The 23,051-nt window shown below is 35.7% G+C and overlaps 1 protein-coding gene and 3 long non-coding RNA genes across 4 annotated transcripts; 1 reads left to right on the top strand and 3 right to left on the bottom strand.

Annotated features, from left to right (window-relative positions):
• Positions 1–169: 169 nt before the first annotated feature.
• Positions 170–4,044, bottom strand: LOC114520622. The gene is made up of 4 exons (XR_003686712.1): positions 3,916–4,044; positions 1,763–1,885; positions 1,104–1,146; positions 170–522 (listed from the first exon to the last, which is right to left on the bottom strand). It is a non-coding gene; the product is annotated as an uncharacterized LOC114520622 (long non-coding RNA).
• Positions 4,045–8,536: 4,492 nt separating this feature from the next.
• On the bottom strand, positions 8,537–14,452 carry LOC114520522. The gene is made up of 5 exons (XR_003686700.1): positions 14,366–14,452; positions 13,452–13,612; positions 11,843–11,935; positions 10,041–10,114; positions 8,537–8,624 (listed from the first exon to the last, which is right to left on the bottom strand). It is a non-coding gene; the product is annotated as an uncharacterized LOC114520522 (long non-coding RNA).
• On the top strand, positions 14,006–15,552 carry LOC114520521. The gene is made up of 5 exons (XM_028540814.1): positions 14,006–14,077; positions 14,350–14,489; positions 14,640–14,723; positions 14,999–15,124; positions 15,284–15,552. Exons 1-5 carry the CDS (start codon positions 14,065–14,067, stop codon positions 15,452–15,454), a joined length of 534 nt encoding a protein of 177 aa, XP_028396615.1. The 5' UTR covers positions 14,006–14,064; the 3' UTR covers positions 15,455–15,552.
• Positions 15,553–20,724: 5,172 nt separating this feature from the next.
• LOC114520580 lies at positions 20,725–23,006 on the bottom strand. The gene is made up of 3 exons (XR_003686704.1): positions 22,671–23,006; positions 22,273–22,426; positions 20,725–20,835 (listed from the first exon to the last, which is right to left on the bottom strand). It is a non-coding gene; the product is annotated as an uncharacterized LOC114520580 (long non-coding RNA).
• Between the last annotated feature and the right edge of the window lie 45 nt (positions 23,007–23,051).

The following is a 23,051-nucleotide window of genomic DNA, read 5'->3' as shown; positions in this document are numbered from 1 at the left end:
TAAGCCGTCCATTTAAGTTGATAAGCCGTCCATTTAACTCGATAAGCCGTCCATTTAACTCGATAAGCCGTCCATTTAACTCGATAAGCCGTCCATTTAAGTTGATAAGCCGTCCATCTAAGCGGATAAGCCGTCTATTTAAGCGGATAAGCCGTCCATTTAAGCCGATAAGCCGTCCGTTTAAGTTGATAAGCCGTCCATTTAAGCCGATTTGGTTATGTTTTAGAAGATACAAAATCCAGCGATAAAGACGTTGTCATACCCATTGGTGTTACATTTGGGATTCTGTCGCTTGTGGTGTTGGTCGGTGTCAGTGGAAGGTACTTGTACAAAAGACACAATTCTGTCGCTTGTGGTGTTTGTGTCAGAAATTCGGGTGCTGTTGAAAATGACCATGCAACTGATGACATAGAACAATATCCGGCCGCATATCCAGAATCAGAATCACCACAACTCGTACCAACAGGTACATTGCCAATGGACTTGGATATTAGAAAAGAATCCTCTAGCTTGAATATCGATCTGGAAGATTAGATAGCAGAAACAGATCTGAATATTCTTTCTTATTAAACGCTGCTGACGCTATAGAGTTCACAACTACTTGTATCCTTAACACTAAGCACTTTCTGAGATTATTGATATGGCCAACCAATCATAAAAACATGCACTTTACACACCAATACTATATAATAACTGCATGTAATATTCGCACTTTGAATCTAAGCGGTGTATACGTTGAATTTATCAGTTGAATCAGCAGATATATTATTTTTCATAGTGACTCTTACCAGCCATAAATGGTTAGGCCGAGAAGTAATTCAGACATATATACATTGAAACAGTGTAAAAACGGCCCACTCAATAATATAGGAATTTATGGTTTCAACACTGGAACTTTTGTTATAACTTATAACATTTTGCAAATTAGCACCTTTTCCATATTGTATCATATTTAGGGAAAAATAAACAACACACAAAAACTAATATATTGCTTCAGGTTATGTCTATTATATATACTGTGAGTACAGTTAGAATAAAAACCGAGTGAATGTTCATCAATTCATGACTGTCTACACGATCAAGATGTATGTCATAATACCCACCAAACAGCGTATAGTCGAATACTTTTTGCGGCGATACAACTGGCTAAAATATAGATAAAAAGACTTCTCTTAGCTCACCGATGGTCAGCAGAAAGCAGTGTAAACTAATTGTTCAGTTGTAATTTAGAGAAGCTGTATATCGCTATACATAAAGTTTATATGCTTATATTCGGTTACCCGGCCATATATATACAGGCTTAACATGAGAAAGGTCTTCCGAAATGTCTTATCACAATGATCATGCATGCCGTCATTTTGACTATAGTCTCAACCGCTATATAGCAGAGTAACAAACCTGTCCAATATCTTGCAACGACACTGAAATATTTAGTGTTAAATATTTCACATAATCTGCATGCGGCTCCTGATAAATGGTTCAGTTCCAGTGAATATCATTCTCAACATGAACACCACTTATTCAACTCAATATCATATACCCTTGCCCCAAAACTACCATTTTAAAATCGGAAGATACTTAGTGATGGGAGGGGGAAAAAAGGTTTCTACATTCATAAGCTATTTTAACTAAGTGATTGAATGTTGATTATAATAAGTATATCTTTAGTTAAACAACCCCCGATGCAAGAATACGGCCTACAGATCGGAAAAATCTTCTTTACAAAACAAGTTAAAGCGTAAATCTTTATTATAAATCTTACCAAGTTTAAATCTTTATAAAACAACCCAAAAAATCAGCAGACGAGGATCAAGAGCAGCAAATATTCCGAGGTTTCACTTGGTGATATAAAATTCTTCTTCAGTATCCAACTGAGCTAAACAAACTAACGGAATTCAACAATTTAATTTTTTTTTCAATTTAAGTTTGAATAAGTTTCGCACCTTAGGAAAAACAATGAAAATTATCTGCATCATTGCATGGGAAGCTGTAGAATAGAAACGTCACTTGCATCGTTTGGGAGTTGAACCAGCGTTGGGAAGTTCACCTATAGGGTTTTTTTTTTACCAAAATGGATTTTTACAATCGCAGCAGTGTTCATAAATCGTGGTATAAAATGAGGAAAACCAAATGTGAAAGGCATTCGTTCGAAAAGTCAATACAAGTACAACAAGACAGGGAAAAAATAAACTCTTTCAAGAGATTTCATGGCTACTGCATTTGCAACGAAAACTTCAGGTACATTGCATTCTATTTTCACAATACATTCACGGCAGTAGCTTTAGATATTATTAAAAAAGAAAGCCTATTTATCGTTATCATTTATTTTATTTTACTATATTTCAGGCTTTCTGGCAATTTTGATATGTTTTGCGCTGTGTGGCAACGGCTTCGCACAATGTTTTAAAGATAAAAACCAGAAAGCATTGTGTGAAAATATTAAAAACGACTTGAACAAGTGCCAGGTGTTGATAAAAGATCTACTGCAATGCCTTATTGATGAGGTAAGTTTCATAACTAAACTAACTTTACATTGGTTAGCTCTATCATTTCCCAGTAAACTCTTCTTCCTTACGTTTACATCAAGGATCATCTCCTATTGATCCAGTGTCACTACGGGATAAAACCACTAAACAGATTGTAAAATACTGGATAATGTATAGATAGCTCTATAGAGAACTAAATATACAAATTTTAAATATTTCGGCGGAGGAAAAAGTGGTGTTTATAGAATGAACTGAAATACTCTTCAATCAAATACTCTTCTCTTGTATGACCATGTCAACGATTAATTTCTCTCTTTTAGTGCAAAGACACATCTTTATCAAGCAATTATGACTGCACGTACCCGCCTAAGAAAAACATTTCTGGATATAATGCAACAAGGCTTGACAAAAGTTTGAAGGTAGGAAAGGACACAATGACTGAAAGATACATTTGATCATTTATTATTTTGGTTATTTTCGATTGCATTCATAAGGGACATGTAATGATTTTAGATTGAAGATTTTTTGCAAGAAATTTTGAAGAGGATCGTGGTCCATCAAATTTACAATCACAAGATCAGACGCCATTTCAAAACCGTGAAATGCTACGCAAAAACCAAATTAGTTGGCCCTCAGCTTAACCTGATGATGACATGGATGAACATTATAGTAAGAAAAGATTATCATTCAGTGCATACTAGGAAGAACAGTTTAGAACTGATAGAGCTATCCAGTATAAATAAAGTTAGTTTAGTTTAGGTTTCCTCCAGTAGTAACACTGGATCAATAAGAGATGATCCTTACTGGATCTCTAGGAAGAACAGTTTAGAACGGATAGAGTTATCCAGTATAAATAAAGTTAGTTGAGTTTAGGTTTCCTCCAGTAGTAACACTGGATCAATAAGAGATGATCCTCACTGGACCTCTAGGAAGACCAGTTTAGAACTGATAGAGCTATCCAGTATAAATAAAGTTAGTTTAGTTTAGGTTTCCTCCAGTAGTAACACTGGATCAATAAGAGATGATCCTTACTGGATCTCTAGGAAGAACAGTTTAGAACTGATAGAGCTATCCAGTATAAATAAAGTTAGTTTAGTTTAGGTTTCCTCCTGAAGTAACACTGGATCAATAAGAGATGATCCTTACTAGACCTCAAGGAAGAACAGTTTAGAACTGATAGAGCTATCCAGTATAAATAAAGTTAGTTTAATTTAGGTTTCCTCCTGTAGTAACACTGGATCAATAAGAGATGATCCTTACTGGACCTCTAGGAAGAACAGTTTAGAACTGATAGAGTTATCCAGTATGAATAAAGTTAGTTTTCTCCTGTAGGTTTCCCTTAGGACTAATTAATTTATTTATTTTTTATCCAGCAAAGAGGACTTGGTTTTTCAACTGCCACACAAATTAGCAGCCCCCCAAAACTCACCTCGACTGGCGCGAAATCGAAGAAAGACTGGTACTACGTTCGTGTACAAATGTTGATCAATTTGAATCACGATATTGCGGATATACAGGGATATTTCAACAAGCGTCACTGCATTATCCCAAAGTGTTCCACGACATCCTAATAAATCCACCTGGAAATGGAAATCAAATTAAATAAAATTAAATAATTTTTCTTGTGAATTTCATAAAGTAGATGCTATGCATCAAGTAAAAATCTTATACATTAAATGTTTAGTTGATATTTTACTAAGCTACGATGACTGTAGTTAGAAGTCGTCATCTTAATTAATTGTTATAATTGTTAATTAATTGTTAATTAAGTGTTAATTAATTGTTACAATTGTAATTTGTAAAATGTAGCATTATAAGTTTGAAAAAATAAAGTATTTGCAAGATAACTATGATGTATAAAATGTTTGAAGATGCAGGAATGATATACTTTTCTATGTATACTATTGATATACTTTTCGTCATCACAAACAGAGTTCTTGCTAGAATATCATACGGCACTGACCACATTCTGAGTTTGGCCTTTGTGAACAGTTAAGGTTGGGGCAGGGGTGACCCTTGCTTGTGCCACCCTTTTTCTCCCTTCCCGACCCAAAGAGGTCCTGGCTTTTGACTGACTCTATTTTTTCTGAGACCAGCTGGCAAAGACTATAGTTAGGAGAGCTAGTTACAACCCTCTGTTTAAATGAACATTGTTATAATTACTGGCTGATGTCGCAGGAAAGATCAGACAGCTTAAAACTGTTCATTGCGCTCCAACATTAACATAAAACACTGATTCAAAAGGGAGAGGTTTTCCCAAGTGATCAACTGAATCATCGCTATAAGATCCCTGTCAGATCTATCGTTAATTGCTTGTCGTAATCAGGCCAGACAACCTACGAAATAATCCGAAAACTCTTAGCTTATATCATGCAAGTTACCGTTCTTGTATTTACTAATGTCACAAATATAGACCCTCGCTAAATGGCGGTCAGAAACCTGCAGAAAAATAATTTGAGTACAGCTTCCTTCCCACTTATTTCTATTACAATACATACTCCCATCATTTCACCCCCAAGACTTGGGCAAATTGCTCTTTTTGCCCTCGCCTCGGCTCTGCATGAGAGTCCCTGGGGAGCAGAGATAAAGCGAAACAAATGCTATACTGTTAACTCTTAAACATGTCTTCATGCACTTGGCATATAGAGCCCAAATCCCATTAGTGCTGAGAAATGCAGCAAACACAAGACTTTAACAAGACTTTTGGGCATTCATTGAGAGAGGGAGTACCTTTCACAGCGACTCTCTTAAAACGTATACCCCTAGGGTAAGACGGAAACGGTGTTCCTGTGGCGGCTGTATGTATTTTAGGCAGTTGATGAACTAATTATCAAGTTCTGATTTGAAGCTTCTGACCACCAAATCGATGCTCAAAACTTATATATCAACGTCGGAAGATTTAGGAAAGGGAAAAATTAGTTTCCAAAGCTACTATATTCATAGACTATTTTAACGAAATGATTGAATATTGATGATAATAATTGTCTTTAGATAAGACCAAACTTGATGCAAACATTTCACGATGAGAAATCTGAAATTCTCTCACAAGAAACGATTTGAAGACTTGAAATTTTAACATGTTTCAAACGTTATAAAAACGAGCATTCAAACTATCAAACAAGGGTAAAAACCAGCCAATCTTAAATGGTTTCACTTGCTGGTCTGAAATATTTCTCCAGTATCCAACTGAGCAAAACAAACTCGCGGAATTCGACAATTTTTAATTTTTTAGTAATTTCAGCTTTAATAGGTTTCGGGTCCTGACGAAACACAATGAAAATTACCTCCATCAATGCATGGGAAGCTGAAGAATAAAAACGTCACTTGTATCGTTTTGGAGCTGGACCTGCATTGGGAAGTCCTCCTGGGGTAATTTTTTACCAAAATGGATTTTTACAACGGCGGCAGTGTTTTTATCCATGGTATAAAAGGAGGAGAGCTAAATGTGAGATGCATTCGTTTGAAAAACTCGATACAAGTACAACAAGACTGGAAAAAAAGACTGTTTAAAAAGACTTCATGGCTTTCGTATTTAGCAAGAAAACACCAGGTATATGCTGTATTTCATTGAACAATATCGTTCGGTAGCTGTTTCGTTGTCAGTTTTGCTTATTGCAACTCAATCACTTACCATTGCATGGCGTAGTTAACTATAGTTTATTCAAAGATTTACACTCAAATCTTTTGCCACTTTTTAGGAGCTTCCTTCCTTGTCACAGTCCTGATAAGTTTTGCCATGTGTGGACACAGCTTTGCACAATGTCTGAAAGATAATAAAGCATTATGTGAAAATGTTGACAAAGACTTGAGCAAGCTGCAAACGCTGATGAAAGATCTACGACAATGTCTTATTGCGGATGTGAGTTTCCACGAACTTTATTTATACAGAATAGCTGTATCAGTTTCTGAATAAACTTATTCTTTATTGGCTGCATGGCTTCTTAGAGGTAAATATTCTCTCATTTAGTGCATAAAGACAGCTCTTTCAGGCAAGAAAGACTGCACGAGCCCGCCAAAGAGGACCATTCCTGGATACAATAACACGAGGATTGATAGACGCCTGAAGGTATAGGATTGAGATATAAGATGTCTGGGTGAAACGAAATACTACAACTGATGATTCAACTAAATTTGCTTATTTTTTCTCGCACATCTTAATGCTTTTAGACTGAAGATTTCTTCCAAGAGATTTTGAAAAGAATCGTCAGACATCAAGTTCACAATTATGAAATCACACGCCATTTCCAGAGCGGAAAATGCAACAACAAAAGCAGATTACTGGGTCCGCAGCTGACCTTGATAAAATTATGGATGAACAAAATAGTAAGGGCGAATTATCATTCATTTCAATATCCCATGCAGTTAAAAAGCTTCAACATTTTAGAACCTCAACTGCACTAGACAATTCAGCAACTTTCAGTTATACTTTCGAGATTCTTGTTAAAAAACTTCAAACTTTACTTTGGCAAAAACTCCAGCTAGATCATGCAGAGAACTAACAGGGAAAACGCTCAAAGAAGAGCATTTTCTGGAAGTGTTATAGTCAGAGCTACCTTGTATACATAGTTGGCAATCAGTTTATTATACTCATTCATTTTCCAGCAAAAAGATCTTGGTTTTTCAACTGTCACCCAGAGTAGCAAGCCAGCCAAGCTCACCACAACTGGCGCGACGTCGAAGAAAGACTGGTACTACGTCCGCGTACAAATATTGGTGAATTTAAACCATGATGTTGCTGATATGCAAGGCTATTTTCAAAGTAGTTCTTGTGTCATTCCAAAGTGTCCCAATAAATCGAAATAAACCTTCCGGCATGGATAATAATATGAATGTTTTTCTCGTGAATTTCACAAAGTAGATGCTGTGCATCAAATAAATATCTCATAAATGTAATAATTAGCCGTAAATTGGATAAAATTATAGATTAACTTGGGTTGTAGCTGGAAGTCATATAAACTTGATTGTTATAATTTGTATCACGTTAATACAATAATAAAGTGTTTCCAAAAAGTATGATGTATAATAATCACTGAAGAGTTGGTATATTGTATTGGCAAGGTTTTGGCGTAAAGAAACAGCGCATGTTATATACCATATGATCTGTTGAATTCATTTCTGTGTCGCTTAGAACATGTACGTTGGAACACACCCTAAAATAACCTGACGCACTGAAGAGTTCATTGCTAATTCAAAAATGGTTTAGATCTCCCAGGGAAAGTACATAATCTTAAAGACAATCGTAAACGTGGGTAGTTTTGTTGTACACACACCTCATGCAATTGAATTGTCTGCCCACAAACAGACTACTTAATTGCCTAATAAAAAAGTACCAAGCAATTCAGATTGCCGCGGCTAATCTATCGCGCATCCAGAAAGCATTCAAAACAAAATCATCAGTTGTAAAAGCTTCATATAACCCAAAATTTAGGGAAGAGATTCTCGTATTGTGATGCATGATGCATGGTTGAACGAATGGAGAAATATAGAATAATAATGACTGTATCTAATCAAGTCTAGCAACACATAAATTGGTAACATCGCACCATTACCTTTGAGCATATCCCGTATGATGAGTTTATAACTTCGAAGGAGAATTTCTGATGATACCATTGGAAGGAACCAAAACAGAAATCTAGTTGAAAAAATGAAATCTTTGTTTAGACTTTTGAGACACTTCATAGAACATCGCCCACGTAATATTTACATTAAACTTATGACGTTTTAGAACCGGGTTTTGCACAGGAGGGCTGGACAGGGGAAAACCAATATGCAAATACAGTTTTGGTCGTTTCCTTTCGCTTTCGCGGGAACCTGCAGAAAGCTAATGTCACTGCCTGAAAGTTTTCGTAAAAATATCATCCTTGCAAGGTTGCTAAAAAAGGGCCACATACAACGCAGGACACTGGGTATATGTCCGCGTGGTGGCTTCATCCGGAAATCTTTAGTTGCAAAATGTTTCAGTATTGTTGCAAAATTGCTATTCTTATTTTCTATGATTATTTCGGATTCCCAGGGTGCGTATTTTGTGATACTAATAGAAGAATACCTGAAGAATACCTGGCATTGATAGAACAGCTTCATCTCCTGGAAAGACTTCGCAATCCTTCGCATCGTTTTTGAAATCATCACTTAGATTCCCTTCAAACATGTAGAAAAAAATATCAAAAATCAAAGAACAATTATACAGAATGACTTATTCTGCATGTCAATCATGGGTACGAACATCTGTATAGTTTATTATTTAATTAAAAATTAAAAGGTGGAAGTTTAGCTGAAGAATTTCCAACAGCTTATTTGAAGATGTTTTACAAAACAAATACACTCGCGGTTGTTAGAAATTACCTTATTTCTTACGCTTTCCCTGTTTGCAAACAACAAACATATTAGTCTACTACAAAATGTTTCACATAAAAACTTCTGATTATATTCATTCAAAGTAATACAATTATATACTTTGAGCTAACAAAACTGATACACTAACTTAGAAATTATTTTTAAAGCAATTTCTAAGACATTCCTGACACAGTGTCGATAGTAACTAGTTGATAAGTTAAATAAGGAAGAGTCCCATAGTAGGAATACTGTAACACGATACTTGTAGGACAACGTATTCCCAGAATTTTTTGAGAAGGACTAGAGAATGATCTGATCTGAAATACTGTAAGAATTAGGAATATTTTGATGATGGTATCCATCAACTTACAGGATTTGCTTCAAAAATGGAAACAAAAACACTGCAAACAAACAGACTTTATTTGACACAGGGGAAACTTTTAAAACTTCAAGTTTGTTTGCTTTTGGTATATTTACAAGCAATTTACCATTGTTCAGTCTAATATAAAGCAAATATATTTCAAAATAGCCTATATTTAGGTGATCTATTATATATTCATATAAGTGAAAAACATCCGGTAAATATGCAGCGAAAGTACATGGCTATAAAAAGAGTCCCGTTTTGATAGAAATGCATCAGTTCATCATTTGGACCACAGCTGACAAGACTTCGAAGCATACAAGACACTCAGGAATAATAAAATGAATATCATCGGTATGTTTAAACGAGAACTTTATGCTGTGTAGAGAAATCATTTTTAAGGGTTATATTATAAGAATCTTGGCTATAACTACTGCGCGTTTAATTTTCACTCCAAAAAATAAAGTCTGTCAAATTTCTGCACATGTAACAAATGAGACTGAGAGAGATAGAGAGATTTCTAGAGAATGTGTATAAGAAAATATCATAAAGTTATATATTAGCTGCTTCATACTTATGTAAGTCAGTTTATAGTTGTAAACGAGTAAAGTTGTTCTTCAGTAGCAGCATATTATAGAAGAGTTAGATTTAAAAGATGATCATAATGTTGTAGAAGGACAAAGGCTAAACACAGATTGGCAAATTCAGGCCCCAGTTACGCGATACCGTATTAGTTTTCAAACCGATCTTTGTGTACCAGCAACTGACGCCTATCTGATATGGAAAGTAATCCAGTATCGTGTATAACTGGGATCTCACAGTAGTTATGGTCTCACTTGATCTAATTCTTCTATACCTACCCAAGTACCTTGTAATCTTTCTCTTGCATTAATCTATACCGTTTTGAGTGGTTTGAAAACTCTGACTTTGAAAACTGAAAAATATTCATTCAACTTTTGAGTGGTCAATTAACTAGACGTATTAATAAAAGGTTTTAGTTAATAATCTCCACTTAAGTTTAAGGAGATATACAGATAAGAATAGTAGGCGGACGCTCCCAAATCGGTTTTCGCGTGCTTGGGAAGGTCCCCAACGAAGCTGAATATTAAAACATTAAACCATTAAACCATCGTTCTTATTTTTTTGGATATTTTACTTCGCTATATAGTTTTAAGTAAATAATCAACTTCTTATTTTTGAAGAGGAAGACGGTAAAAAGTTTGAAAAAAATCGACTTAAAAGTAGTTTAGAGTTTTGAGTTTCTCGTGGGCTGAAACGTTTCTAGGATTCACTCACGTGGATTGGGGGAAAACCAAGTTAACACGTATAGCTCTTTTGAATATATTAAATGAATAATGATATACAGGGAAATTCCCTAGAGCCAGGCCATGCCACTTTTCTTCTACGCCCGTGGAAACTGACCTCGATTCAACACTGGATATATATATAGCTTAACTAATATGAAATCAATAAACTTGAGAACCCAAACATTATACTTATCAACTTTTGTTTTTAGATACACTAAAGCCGTTGAGCGTGGTTTGTTTGTTCATACTCATGAATGTTATGCTTCACAAAACTATGGGAAGGCAACTAAACGATAGCTCCAAGTTGTACCATTATCAAAACCTTTTCAAAACAAGCATGTTTGTGCATAAACTTGCTTCCGACACAGAGGAAAATATAGTAAGTTTGATAACCCCTTCTCTCCTGCATTGTCCAATTTCCCAAAGGATAAATTGATTAAGACAACTCACTGTACATATCTGATATATATGAAATAAATTACATTAAAACTTAATGTTTTTTTTGCAGAAAAACAATCCAGTGTTTGGTTACACTGACGCTCACAGGATGAGAGCAAAACTCGTTTGTAACGTTACATACGGTTACAAACACAACAAAGATTTCACGGTAAGTTGCGTTTTTTTGTCCTTTCAATGAGAGTTGGTTAACTTGGCCTCTTAATTAAAGTCGTTATCAGTATTGTCTTATGTCACACTGTGTTCTTGGCAATGGAAAAACGTATATTGACGTTTACTTGCAGGAAAAAGACGACTTAATCCAGAATAAAAAAACGCTAACAGCATTTACAAAGCCATTGGACAAAGTAATTGCAGATCTTAAAAACCAATCCAGCCCGTCTCCTCTGAGCGATATACAGTTAGTTGGTTACAAGGTTGTGGATATGATTTTGACGATAAAATATGTCGTAAGTATAATAATAACTTATTTCCTGTCCTCCATCTTCCAATACCCTGTAGTAACACTGGATCAATAAGAGATGATCCATACTGGACCTCTACGAAGAACAGTTTAAAACTGATAGAGCTATCGAGTGTAAATAAAGTTAGTTTCGTTTAGGTTTCCTCCTGTAGTAACACTGAATCAATAAGAGATGATCCTTAAGGCTAGTTTCCACTCCGAAAAAATATACTTTGGATCGAAACGGACAGGAAAATTTCCTTTGTGGGTAAATTCTCAGGTGGCGTTTATACAAAGGAAACTTTCCTGTCCTGTCCGATCCAAAAGAGAATTTTCCTGAGTAGAAACTATCCTTTACTGGGTCTCTAGGAAGAACAGTTTAGAACTGATAGAACTATTTAGAAATCAACGAATTTATTAATGGTTTAAAAACATTTCGCTAAACAACTGTTCTTACTTTCAACAGGAAAGTCACTTGCATTACGACGCATCAAATTCCAGCCAGACAAAGACGATCCTGCCATTTTATCAAACTGCCTTAAAAACCAGCCTAGGAAATAGAGTTGTTGGTTTACTGAAGTGTTTAAGAAACGAATTACTTTTTTCTGCTCACTTCTATCAAGCTAAGATGAAGGAACTAAAAAAAGCAATTTCAGCAAGCTCATAAATGAACATAAGTGAATTATACTATCTATACGTAATTGCATGGTTTGTCATTGCATATTTGCAATGTTTAGAAAGTAAACTTTATAAGTTGACCATAATGATAAAAAAATTAAATAATTTCAAAAATTTTCATAAAATATATTGAAATGAACTTTGCATGAACTTGACAATTAGATATCCAAGGTAATAATATAGTACGTGTAAGAGAAAAGAAAAATATTTAATAAAATTTGTATTTAAATATAATCCATTTGTGTCGAGTTTATTAGCGTATTATGAGTAACAACTCTATGGTAATATTTCATGTCCAGAATCCACGAATATAATCCTAAATTTTAATCCTAAACCTGAGCCTAATCTTTAACTTAAGGATTAGAATCATGGATTATATTTGTGGATTCTAGACATGAAATAATTGAAATTATCACCATATCGATGAGTCTATGGCTTCACAACGTCGCCATGCATTGCATTTGCATAAAACGTAAGGAAATTAGGGGGATTTAGGAACAGACGTTGACAATGTAAACATCATTGTCAGGGGAATTGAAACTATGCACATTTAATCCCCGCAGGTTAGAAAGTAGAATATATAAATGATCATTTCATCACAACGTCACGAAGTTCCTTTTACTTTCTATCGTCAGACAAATTACTGTATTTGAAACTCGGGGATTTTACTTTCAAAACAGGGAATAACGCCTGAAAATAGATTGAAAATTTCATAAAAAAAAGGGAGAGAAATGAATTATTGAAAGGCCACAAGAAGCTTGAGACGAAGTTCGCATATGGGCCAGTTTTACAACGGGGAACTACATAATCTCCTCTCCTCAAGTTTGCACAGTCGCTTTACAAAACTGCAGAAATGATATCAAATAAAGCAGTTCAACCTTTCTAACTAAAAAGTGAAACTAAACTCCCGATTTACGCCTAACAAAATTGTATTATACATTCATAAGATTCAAAATTGTGAAACCGTTTGAAACCTTTTACCTAAAGCTGTATGTGTGTCCTTGCATGCCGTCTCCCTTTCATCGTCCTAGCTTTAATCTTAGGGTGTTTTCATTTAAGCGAACGAACTCGTCAAAACGGTCATATTTTGAATTGAAATAGAGGATTTAGTTAAGAATATAGCGGTGAAAATGTATTTCTTGTGCCAGGCAGATGTAATAATAATAATATACTCGAATGCAGAGTTCGTGAAACACGTCTTGAAACACTCCCATGCAGTAATCTGTCTGTACTGAATTTCAACAGGAACTGTCTGGCTGTTTTAACTGTATAACGGAAAGGGCCCGGCCTTAAAGGTATTTTTATGATATCCCGCTTTGGGATATCCATGGGAATAAAGCTATTGCACTAACGTTAAAAAAAGAAAGTACCTGTATCAAAGTCTTTACCTGTATCAAAGTCTACACACTTTATGTATAATCCTTCTTCATGTATAAACATCGTTTCTAAACCAACTTCTGTAAATTACTCTCGCCATGCAGTAACGTAGCCTGCTGGATGATTTACTCTTGCCATAGTTTTGATATTTGAGTTGCATGGTATTCAAGTTCTAAAAAAAGAATAATTTTAATAAAATTTGCATAGCGGGACATCATCAGACCAATACGCCAATGATCATAATCTTTCCTGAAACACTTGCCTATATATGAAAATCCGGTTGGAAGGACGAGGTGGATTTGAAACTCAAAATGTGCTTGAAACTAGGTCTATTTTTGTGGATAATTTTAGCTAGTTTCTCAAGTATTACACCCGAATTAACGAAGGGAATTCCAATGTCATCCATGAAATCGACAAAAATATAATTTGACAGCTGGTCCCACATGAGGATGTCAAACAAAACGGTAATACCCGAAAAAATGAAATGACAGCAACAAAAGGGACATAAAAACTGGAAGATTCACACACAACGCATGCATTCACTTGAGTTGTTACTGCTGTTGGGAAAACATTAAACTCAAATCTTTCTTAATTGAAGAAGAATACTGTCTTAAAACTTCACACATGGACAAAAAAGGTAGGCTCAATTTGAAAATATTGTTTAGTAGAAGTTTTTGTTGAGAAATTAGCACCTCGGGAGGTATAATAGACAGTCCTGCCAGTTCAGTTATTCAGATATGGGACCATCACGTTACAATATTTCTTCAATTAGTTTAGACAGAACGGGCTAAACTCAGTTGCGTTCGAGCTAATGGATCTTTCTTATTTTGAAATAAATATAAAATACTGATGTTAGAGAAAAACTATACTATCTAAGACGACAGTAACTAATATAGAAATATTTTCTAGGAATTTCGATACTTACAACATCGGCTGTTATTTTGCTGTTGTTTCGTTGTATGCTCATGACTGAAGGTCGCACGTCTATGGGCTACCAGTTCCTGTTCCTACAAACCAAGACGGCACTGGATGTGACCGAGACGGCTTACGTAAGAAACTAGTCCACTTTATCCTAGAAATAAATGAGCAGTATTATTGTAAATACAAGTCAAACCATGCCTGGTATATATGTAATGTAATGTTGAATAATTTTCGTCACAAACTAACAGTGGAATTGATTTTTTTAACATATCAAACAGCGTACAATAAAGGCAAACCAGACGGCAGTCGAAGCATTGAGAGGAGGTTTTGGTGTATCTGAGTGTTGGAACTACACTTTGGATGTGAGTTTGTTATCTTAAATCAATAAGTTTAAGATTATTCTTACGGGATCTTTAGAGAGAACAGTTCTGAACTGATAAAACAATCCAGTTTAGTTTAGGTTTCTTCCTGTTGTAACACTGGATCAAAAGAGATGATCCTTAAGAGATGGACCTCTAGGAAGAACAGTTTAGAACTACCCAGAACCATCCAGTATAAATAAAATCGGTTTAGTTTAGAGAACAGCCTACAAAATTACCCACAAGTGGTAAAAGTCTACGACACCTTCTATTTGCAGGAGGATGAGAGACTGGCTGACAATTACGGCCGTTTAAACATCTTCAAACGTTATGCCAAAGATTTAAACATCACCATTGATGTTATTGTTTCGCTTGGAAATGTTCAACGCGCCATCAAACACAAGGTAAGATCAACTGTACGATCACCACGTTGCTAATCAGTTTGTTTCGAATGCCTTTCAAATGCCTTTAGTTTATCGCTGGATATTCCAGACTACAGGTGTACAATACCACCACATATGAAAGATTCAACTAATATTGATAATTTTTTTTCATATCAACAGCGTAAAAGTCTTGGCTTACCTCGCATACAATCCACAACAACCCATGTATCCAACATGAATATCAGCAAGAAAAACATGGACGTAATCCAGGCAGCTCTTCTTTCAAACTTGGAGAAAAATCTCTTCTTGATGCTGAACGATTTTGATCTGCGTTCGCAAAAAACAGCATGAAAACTTTGCATGTGTTATTATTTCATAGTTTCATCGTATCGATGTTCATAAAGTAAAGCTTTGTAAGTTAAAAAAAAAAGTTGTAAAACAGTATTCATTATTATGTCATCATTGTATGATTGACAAGAACAAAAAAAACAGTTATCTATCTTTAACTATATTAGTTAGCTTGTAACCATACGTCATATTCACCGTAATTTATAGATTAAAAAGACTTAAAACAAAAAATTTTTGTCAGTTACTTTTTGTCAGTTACCCAACCACTGAGCTATATAATAATTCCTGGAGGACCGGCTCCTGACCAGAAAGTGAAGCAAAAAACATGGCGGATTTTGAGTTTTGCTGACGCCACATGGTCCCCTTTGCCCATGGTAATTACCACTGACATACCGCGATACAAAGTCAAAAACGTGTCCATCACCCTCCCGATTTTTGACTGATATCAGTTTTTGAATATTTTTTTATTCATCTTTCCCGCCTCACTCTAAATTAAAAAATGCCGAAGTTTTGCTGCGTTATTGGTTGTCATAATTCCTTCTCGAAGGAGAATATTACCTCCCACCGGTAAGATATTATGCAACTTCATAATTTTGTAGTTTTTATCGCACAAAAACACGATTTTGTTTGCACGTATTGAGGAAATGGCGTCATTTTTTATTTTTCGCACATTCAGAAATAGTTGTAAAGAAATTTTAAGTAAAGAAAGGGTTGAATTTCTGTGACCTTTGAGATAATTTGCATTCTATATTATCGTGTTTTGACTGTTTTCAGTTTTCAATGTGTTTCGTGCCACAAACGGCAAAATTAATTTAACTTTTTTAATTGTGGTAAGGCTTGAAAATACAGTGATATCATTTTTTTTTATTCAATAGCTCTAAAATCAAATTTACAAGAACATGTGCTAGAAAATACATACATATACTACATACACACATGTATTTGATATACCGCATTAATATATCCATACTAGAAAATTTGAATTTTTAACATTACTCTAACATTCAAATATAGTTTTCCTGATGCTGAGAAGAGTCCTGAGTTACATGCCTTATGGATGAGAATATAAACAAGAATGTTCCAGTTGAGTTTACTCCAATTAAGGGAAGTCGTGTGTGTTCTGAACATTTTAGTGTGGACATGATGCAAAAAGTTGGGCAAAGGACAATGCTGTTGCCATATGCTATCCCAACAATATTTAAAAGTCTCAGGTTTGTGCCTCTTTTAATTAAATTGGTGAACAATTAAGATTATAATTTTCTTTAAGACTCAACTCCAAGGAGCTGTTCCTAACTACTGCAGTGCAAATCATATTATGTGAAGCAATATTCATTAACACTAAAAAAAAATTAACAGCCTGAATTGCCATACATTTTAGGTTGCAAACATATATAAGTTTTTGCTGGTCACCTGCAATGCATATAATGTTGTCACTAGTGGAATGTATAACTCGATAGTGCATGAGTACCATCTTGTCTTGCATGTCTTGTGTGGCATTTTACACCATAGATAAATGATTTAAACATAGATAAATTTTTATTGTGTTATCAATATTAAATTTAACATTTCTGTCAAGGTAATTTCACAAAATGTGGAACATGTAGAGGTTGCATCAAAAGATATTGCAATTTGGATGACTGGTAGAGATTGTGTAAGTACGCAAGAAGTACCTGGACTTATGGTAAGTGAAGACATTGCAGTAGATTTAGCAACTGGGAGTACTGGTAAAGTAGTTGTTCCAGGTGTCAGTGATAAAAAGGTAAGCTCTCATAATGTAAGTGTACAAGGTAAAGAGCTCACTACAGATAATGTAATCACACATGGAAGAAAAAGAAAGCCTTCAGATGAAGACTTTGATGAGATGGCTATTAACGGGGTAAGTACTCCAAAAAGAATACATGCAAGCCATGTGAACCATGATCACACTTACCATATCAGTGAATCTCCTCGCAAAATGAAGAAAAATGTTGATAATCTTGTAAACAACTTGACTAATTTGCAGAAGAAGTTTAAGGTGTCAAAACAAAAAACAAGAAGGCTAAAGAGAAAGGTTAGCACTTTGGAGTCAGTGGTAAGTGAACTGAGACAGAGTAATCTCATAAATAGTGATTGTGCTGCAATTTTGGAAACAACCTTTTCCGGAGTTCCAAAGGAACTGATGAAGAGGTTAGTGTCGCAAAAGAAAAGCAAATATCCTGGGGCGTATCCACCCGAGCTAAGGTCATTTGCTCTGACCTTAAAGTTTTATTCGACGAAGGCATATAATTATGTTCGGAAAAGTTTTCAGCTGGGGTACCACACGTATCTGTGATCCGATCGTGGTATACCTCGATGGATGGTGAACCCGGTTTCACGAAAGATGCCTTGACAGCTTTGAAAGCTAAGGTCCTCGCTGCAAAAAGAAAAAGTGAAGAAGTTGTTTGCGCCCTCACCTTGGATGAGATGTCCATACGAAAACATGTTGAGTGGGATGGAAAGAGAATGCGTGGCTATGTCGACCTCGGAACGGGCATTGAAGACGACTCTCTACCTGAGGCAACGGATGCTCTTGTATACATGGCAGTTTGCGCAAACTCAAGTTGGAAAATACCTTGTGGATATTTTCTAGTAAATGGACTCACTGGTGAAGAGAAGGCAAACTTGACGAAAGAATGCATTCGAAAATTGCACGAAGTTGGGGTGAAGGTGATTTCTTTCACATGCGATGGTCCTTCGACCCACCAGGCGATGTTAAAGGAGCTCGGCGCAATTCTTACACCTGATAGCCTGCAGGCGTATTTTCCGCATCCGTGTGACCCAGAGGCCAAGATCTACGTGTTTCTGGATGCCTGCCACATGATAAAGTTGGTGCGAAACACAATGTCGGACTGGCAAGTTCTGAAGGATGGAGATGGGAACACAATTCAGTGGCAATTTATCGAGAAATTGCATCAGTTGCAAGAATCAGAGGGTTTACATCTTGCTAATAAGCTCCGGGCAGGGCATATCAAATGGAAACCACAGAAGATGAAGGTAAACCTAGCAGCACAGGCGCTCAGTTCGAGTGTCGCTGATGCTTTAGAATACTGCGAAGGTAAGCTGAAATTGCCACAATTTCAGGGATGTGGTCCAACTGTGAAGTTTATTCGTGTTTTTGATCGCTTATTTGATGTTCTGAAATCCAGAAACCGGCTGGCGAAGAATTACAAAGCGCCAATCAGGAGATCGAATTATCAGTACACGAAGAAGTTTCTGGACCAGGCGAGTGAGTACATCCGAAATCTAAAGGGTCCTGATGGAAGATCGATTCTCAAGACAAAAAGAAAGACCGGGTTTCTTGGTTTTCTTATTTGCATCAAAGCAGTTTTGGGATTGGCCGACGATCTGGTTATGGCGAGAAACCAGTGCTAAAGTACCTCTTGACGTACAAGATAAGTCAAGATCACTTGGAGTTGTTCTTCGGTGCTGTGCGAGCATGCGGAGGATGGAATAACAATCCAACCACACGGCAGTTTGTCGCAGCGTACAAGCAACTGCTGATGAGGCACAATATTGAAGGAGGACGCGGAAACTGCGTTGCTCAAGATGACACGGAGATACTGAACTGTGTCAAAGACCAGTGTGAAATTGAAGAAACGCCGACTGGGATCTCAGACGTGGCGATTGCAGGCGATACGACCTGGAGTTGAGAGAGCCAGCTGCCGTCGATCATGACTACTGTGATGTGTCTAATGCCATTGAACTGTCTGAGTACAAGGAGGCTGCAATATCGTATATTGCTGGGTACGTCGCAAAGATGGTGACGAAAAAGATCCATTGCACCCAATGTACAACGGTTCTGACGACGACGAAAGAGAACATACCGGACTTGTTCGTAACATGGAAGACGAATGGGGGTTTGCAACTACCGTCACACGGACTGATTAAGATTTGTGAAGAAACAGAAAAGTGCATTATGCGAATGCTGAATGCTAACCAAGGTGGTTTACCTCGTAGCGCTGGACTATCAGGAGCAATTGCGAAGACGGTGCTGGAAACATGTGTGAAGAGCGGGGTCTTTAGCACGTTGAACCAACACATGTTTGACTCAAGTGCAGTGGACAACCACCTGTTTACTCTGATAAAGTGCTGTTCTCAGAGTTATGTCACGATTCGAATGCATCATTTATGTAAGTTAAGGAATGCAAGTATGCATGAGAAGGTGATACGAAAGCAGTTTTCAAAGCTTGTGTTGTTCAAACACCAGTAGAGTTTACACGTGTCCTGGGCACTCTTGTGGTGCTTTCGAGGTTTGCCTGTATGCCTTGGAATGCAATGTCAATGTAACTGACTATGAACTAATGGAAATTGAAATTTCATCCCTTTCTATTTATATCAATTAATTTTCTACATCTTTACGAAAATTGAAATGACCAAAGACCTCATTTCTCAATATTTCAGTCATAGACATTGTATTTTTCGAAGGTTGGGCGTATCCTGGCACAATAATTTGTGTTTCGAGGAAGAGTGTGCATTGTTGAGAATGCATGGTCAACGGAACCTGCACATTTTAGATGTGTCTAGGGGTTGACAGAGTAATGTGTGTATGCATGGTGTTTGACAACAGTCAATTAATATTTGGCAGATGAACAAATTATAAAATGTATTGATATGTCACTATAGGTAAATATTGTTTTTGTTCTTTATCTTTTCAATGTGTTTGCATTCATGCAGTTCTGTCATTAATTTTGTATTTTTTTTATTTTTTGTTAGACTAAGAGCAACTGAAAAGATTTAACTACAACCATAAAAGAAATTATTTAATATTACTATTATTATTATTAGAATAAAATTAGAAGAAACAAATTATATTTATAGATATCAGATGAACTAAATTAAACTTTTGTTAAACAGGAATATGACCAAACAGACACAAGGGCAATATATGTTAATGTTTGGCTAGCCATGTAGATATTCCATCTTTCTTGACATCTTCCTGAGTTGTCCAAAAAAATTAAGGTATTGCATCGCAGATCCATGGAAGATATTCCTCAATCCTCACTTGTCTTGGTATACTCTTTGTTCAATATTGTAACCAAAAATTGTTGAAGAAGATGTTGTGGTATGATCACACACTGACTTTATGCTGGACAAGAACAAAAAAATCTCATCAATCAGGACGATCGAGTTGCGCTGAAATACAGATCTCAATTGACTGGTCAAAAAATTTATTGTCACATCACCATTTGATGATACATCAGCCAGTGATATCACATTCTATGAAACAAAATCATGGAGAAAACACAATCAGAGAAACAGTCCAGTCAACTATTATTCTTGTTCTCAAAGTATCATGATGCCATTTCATCTGTTTATACATGAACCAGTGATACCACATAATGTGCAAATCTTGTTAAACACATCAACTAAATCATGGAGAAAAGACAATCAAGAAAATCAGCTAGTCAACAATATATATTCTTGCTGTCGAAGTATCATGATTGATGCCAATTAAAGATGCTGGTTGTACATAATCAAAATTTAATTTACCATCACTCATGTGGAGGAATTGGGTGTCACAGAGAGAATGGAGTTCAGGGTGTCACAGAGAGAATGGTTTATATGCTTTGGTAGTTAAACATTGACAGTGTAAATTTGTAAAATATAGCTATTATACTGTAATACTGACATTAGTTTATATTGCACAATAATTCCTTTTCTGTTCATATATATTTTTGTAACAGCAAATTGTTTTATACACTTTATATTTTTTTGAGGCAATACCAGAGGTGTAGCTGGAAGGGGGCTGGAGGGGCTTGGTAAAATTTGGGGCCCTCCTGGGAAAATGAAGTGAATCATTGTTATGCCATCAATAATGCAAAACACCTGATCTGGCCTATTGAAGTTGTCCATCATTAATGTCAAAAAATTCCTAGAATGTTTAGCACAAATCTTGTCTTGAGTCACACTGCTGCCCGCGTAGGTTTTCGATAGCCCCTCTCTCCCCAAAATTCTGGCTACAACTTTGGCAATATATACATTGTATAAATTGTGATTATAGTATATTATTAATTATTATTGCAAAGATGTAGTTATTAAATTATATATGATTACTGTTTATAGTACATGGCTTAATTTACACTTTCTGTCATGGGTAATTGAAAATTGAGATCTAATGTGTTAATTAAAGCATATAATTATATTTATTACTCTTTATTACTTTTAAGGTATACAATTAATACAATGTAAAAAATACTAGCAGGATTTTATTGTGTTATAAAGGTCAGGGATTACAGCCCAGGGTTAAGATAAAATTATAATATTTGACAAACTTGCAAAAAGATCCCTTTAATGGACATTTTTGTTTAATTAATACAAATAAGCCAAACAGAGTACCAGTTGGCAGTACTGCACATATTTGAATGGTTTATTTAACATTGTTTTGCAGTGTAAAGACCCGAAATTACCAAGTCCGACGACAATGATGATGATGATGTTACCAATTAGTTATTAATCAACTATAATTTTGTGTTTACTTATAGCAGAGACTTTATCAATTATTGACAATTGTATTAATACTATTTTAAATAACCAACCACCTGATACTAGAAACTTGAATAAATCATGAATATATATTCTATGAAATCTCTATATTAGCCTTTCTCACGATGACATTTTTGGGGTACTTTCAATTTTCTCAAATAGGATTTAATAAATTATAACCACATGAAAAGCATCAACAGTCCACATACTTGAAGAATAAAATTAAAGCATATTCATCATTGTGAGAAAGGATAACTAAACTTTGACATGTGTATGAGCTATCAGAGGAATATTAAAACTTTTTATGAAATTAAATGCACCTCATTAGTTTGTCACAGTCCTGTATAAGGCCTTAGGCCTACAGAGTCGATGATGCATTGGTTTATTGGCTTCAAAATGATAGGCCTGTTATGGCTGTTAATACCAGTTAGCTAAGAATTCAAATTAGTCATCTGGTTTTCCGGGCTTTTTTGCCTGTAGATTTAAGAACAAATAGTTTACACAATACCATGTTTATCAATACTTTCATTTGTAATTTGTTTTTAACCGCGTGCAAATAATGCCAAATATGTGAGTGCAAATGTATTCCTTGCTTGTTTGCCGATAAAAAGCAATCTCATGATAATATTTGACGTTATTTCGGGCCCTTAAGATTCTTAAAAAACAAAGGAATGGTCAATCAATAATCGATGTCTATACAAAAGTTGTGTCTTAATACCTGTTTCACTTCAAGGCTTCTGACTTTTCTTCTCGCTTTCCTCGGGCTTGTAGAAGTTTAAATATCAGACAGATTCAAAAAGATATTTTTCCTTCGTAAATGCAAAACACCGTATTTGTGGCGGAGGCGTACAAAAGATTCGTATTGCCTATATTCTTTGCACACTTTTCACAGATAAAATTTAAAAAAAAAAAACAGGGGGGAGCATTCTCTTGTAGCGGGCTCATATTTGAGCCTGGTCAGTGGTAATTACCATGGGCAAAGGGGACCATGTGGCGTCAGCAAAGCTTCTGCGCAAGCGCAGAAGGGCGAAATCCGCCATGTTTTTTGCTTCACTTTTTGAGAAAAAAACATTAGGAGCCGGTCCTCCAGGAATTATTA

The sequence above is a fragment of the Dendronephthya gigantea genome, unplaced genomic scaffold (genome assembly GCF_004324835.1).
Source record: "Dendronephthya gigantea isolate DGI-Jeju-01 unplaced genomic scaffold, DenGig_1.0 000016F, whole genome shotgun sequence".
In the NCBI taxonomy this organism is placed as follows: Eukaryota; Metazoa; Cnidaria; class Anthozoa; order Malacalcyonacea; family Nephtheidae; genus Dendronephthya; species Dendronephthya gigantea.
Note: the sequence above shows the minus strand (reverse complement) of the source record. Positions and strands in the feature narration are given on the sequence as shown.

Coding starts and splice junctions, on each gene's coding strand:
- LOC114520521 (XM_028540814.1), top strand. Junction 14,490..14,639: donor ATGTGACCGAGACGGCTTAC/GTAAGAAACTAG, acceptor CATATCAAACAG/CGTACAATAAAGGCAAACCA. Junction 14,724..14,998: donor GTTGGAACTACACTTTGGAT/GTGAGTTTGTTA, acceptor TTCTATTTGCAG/GAGGATGAGAGACTGGCTGA.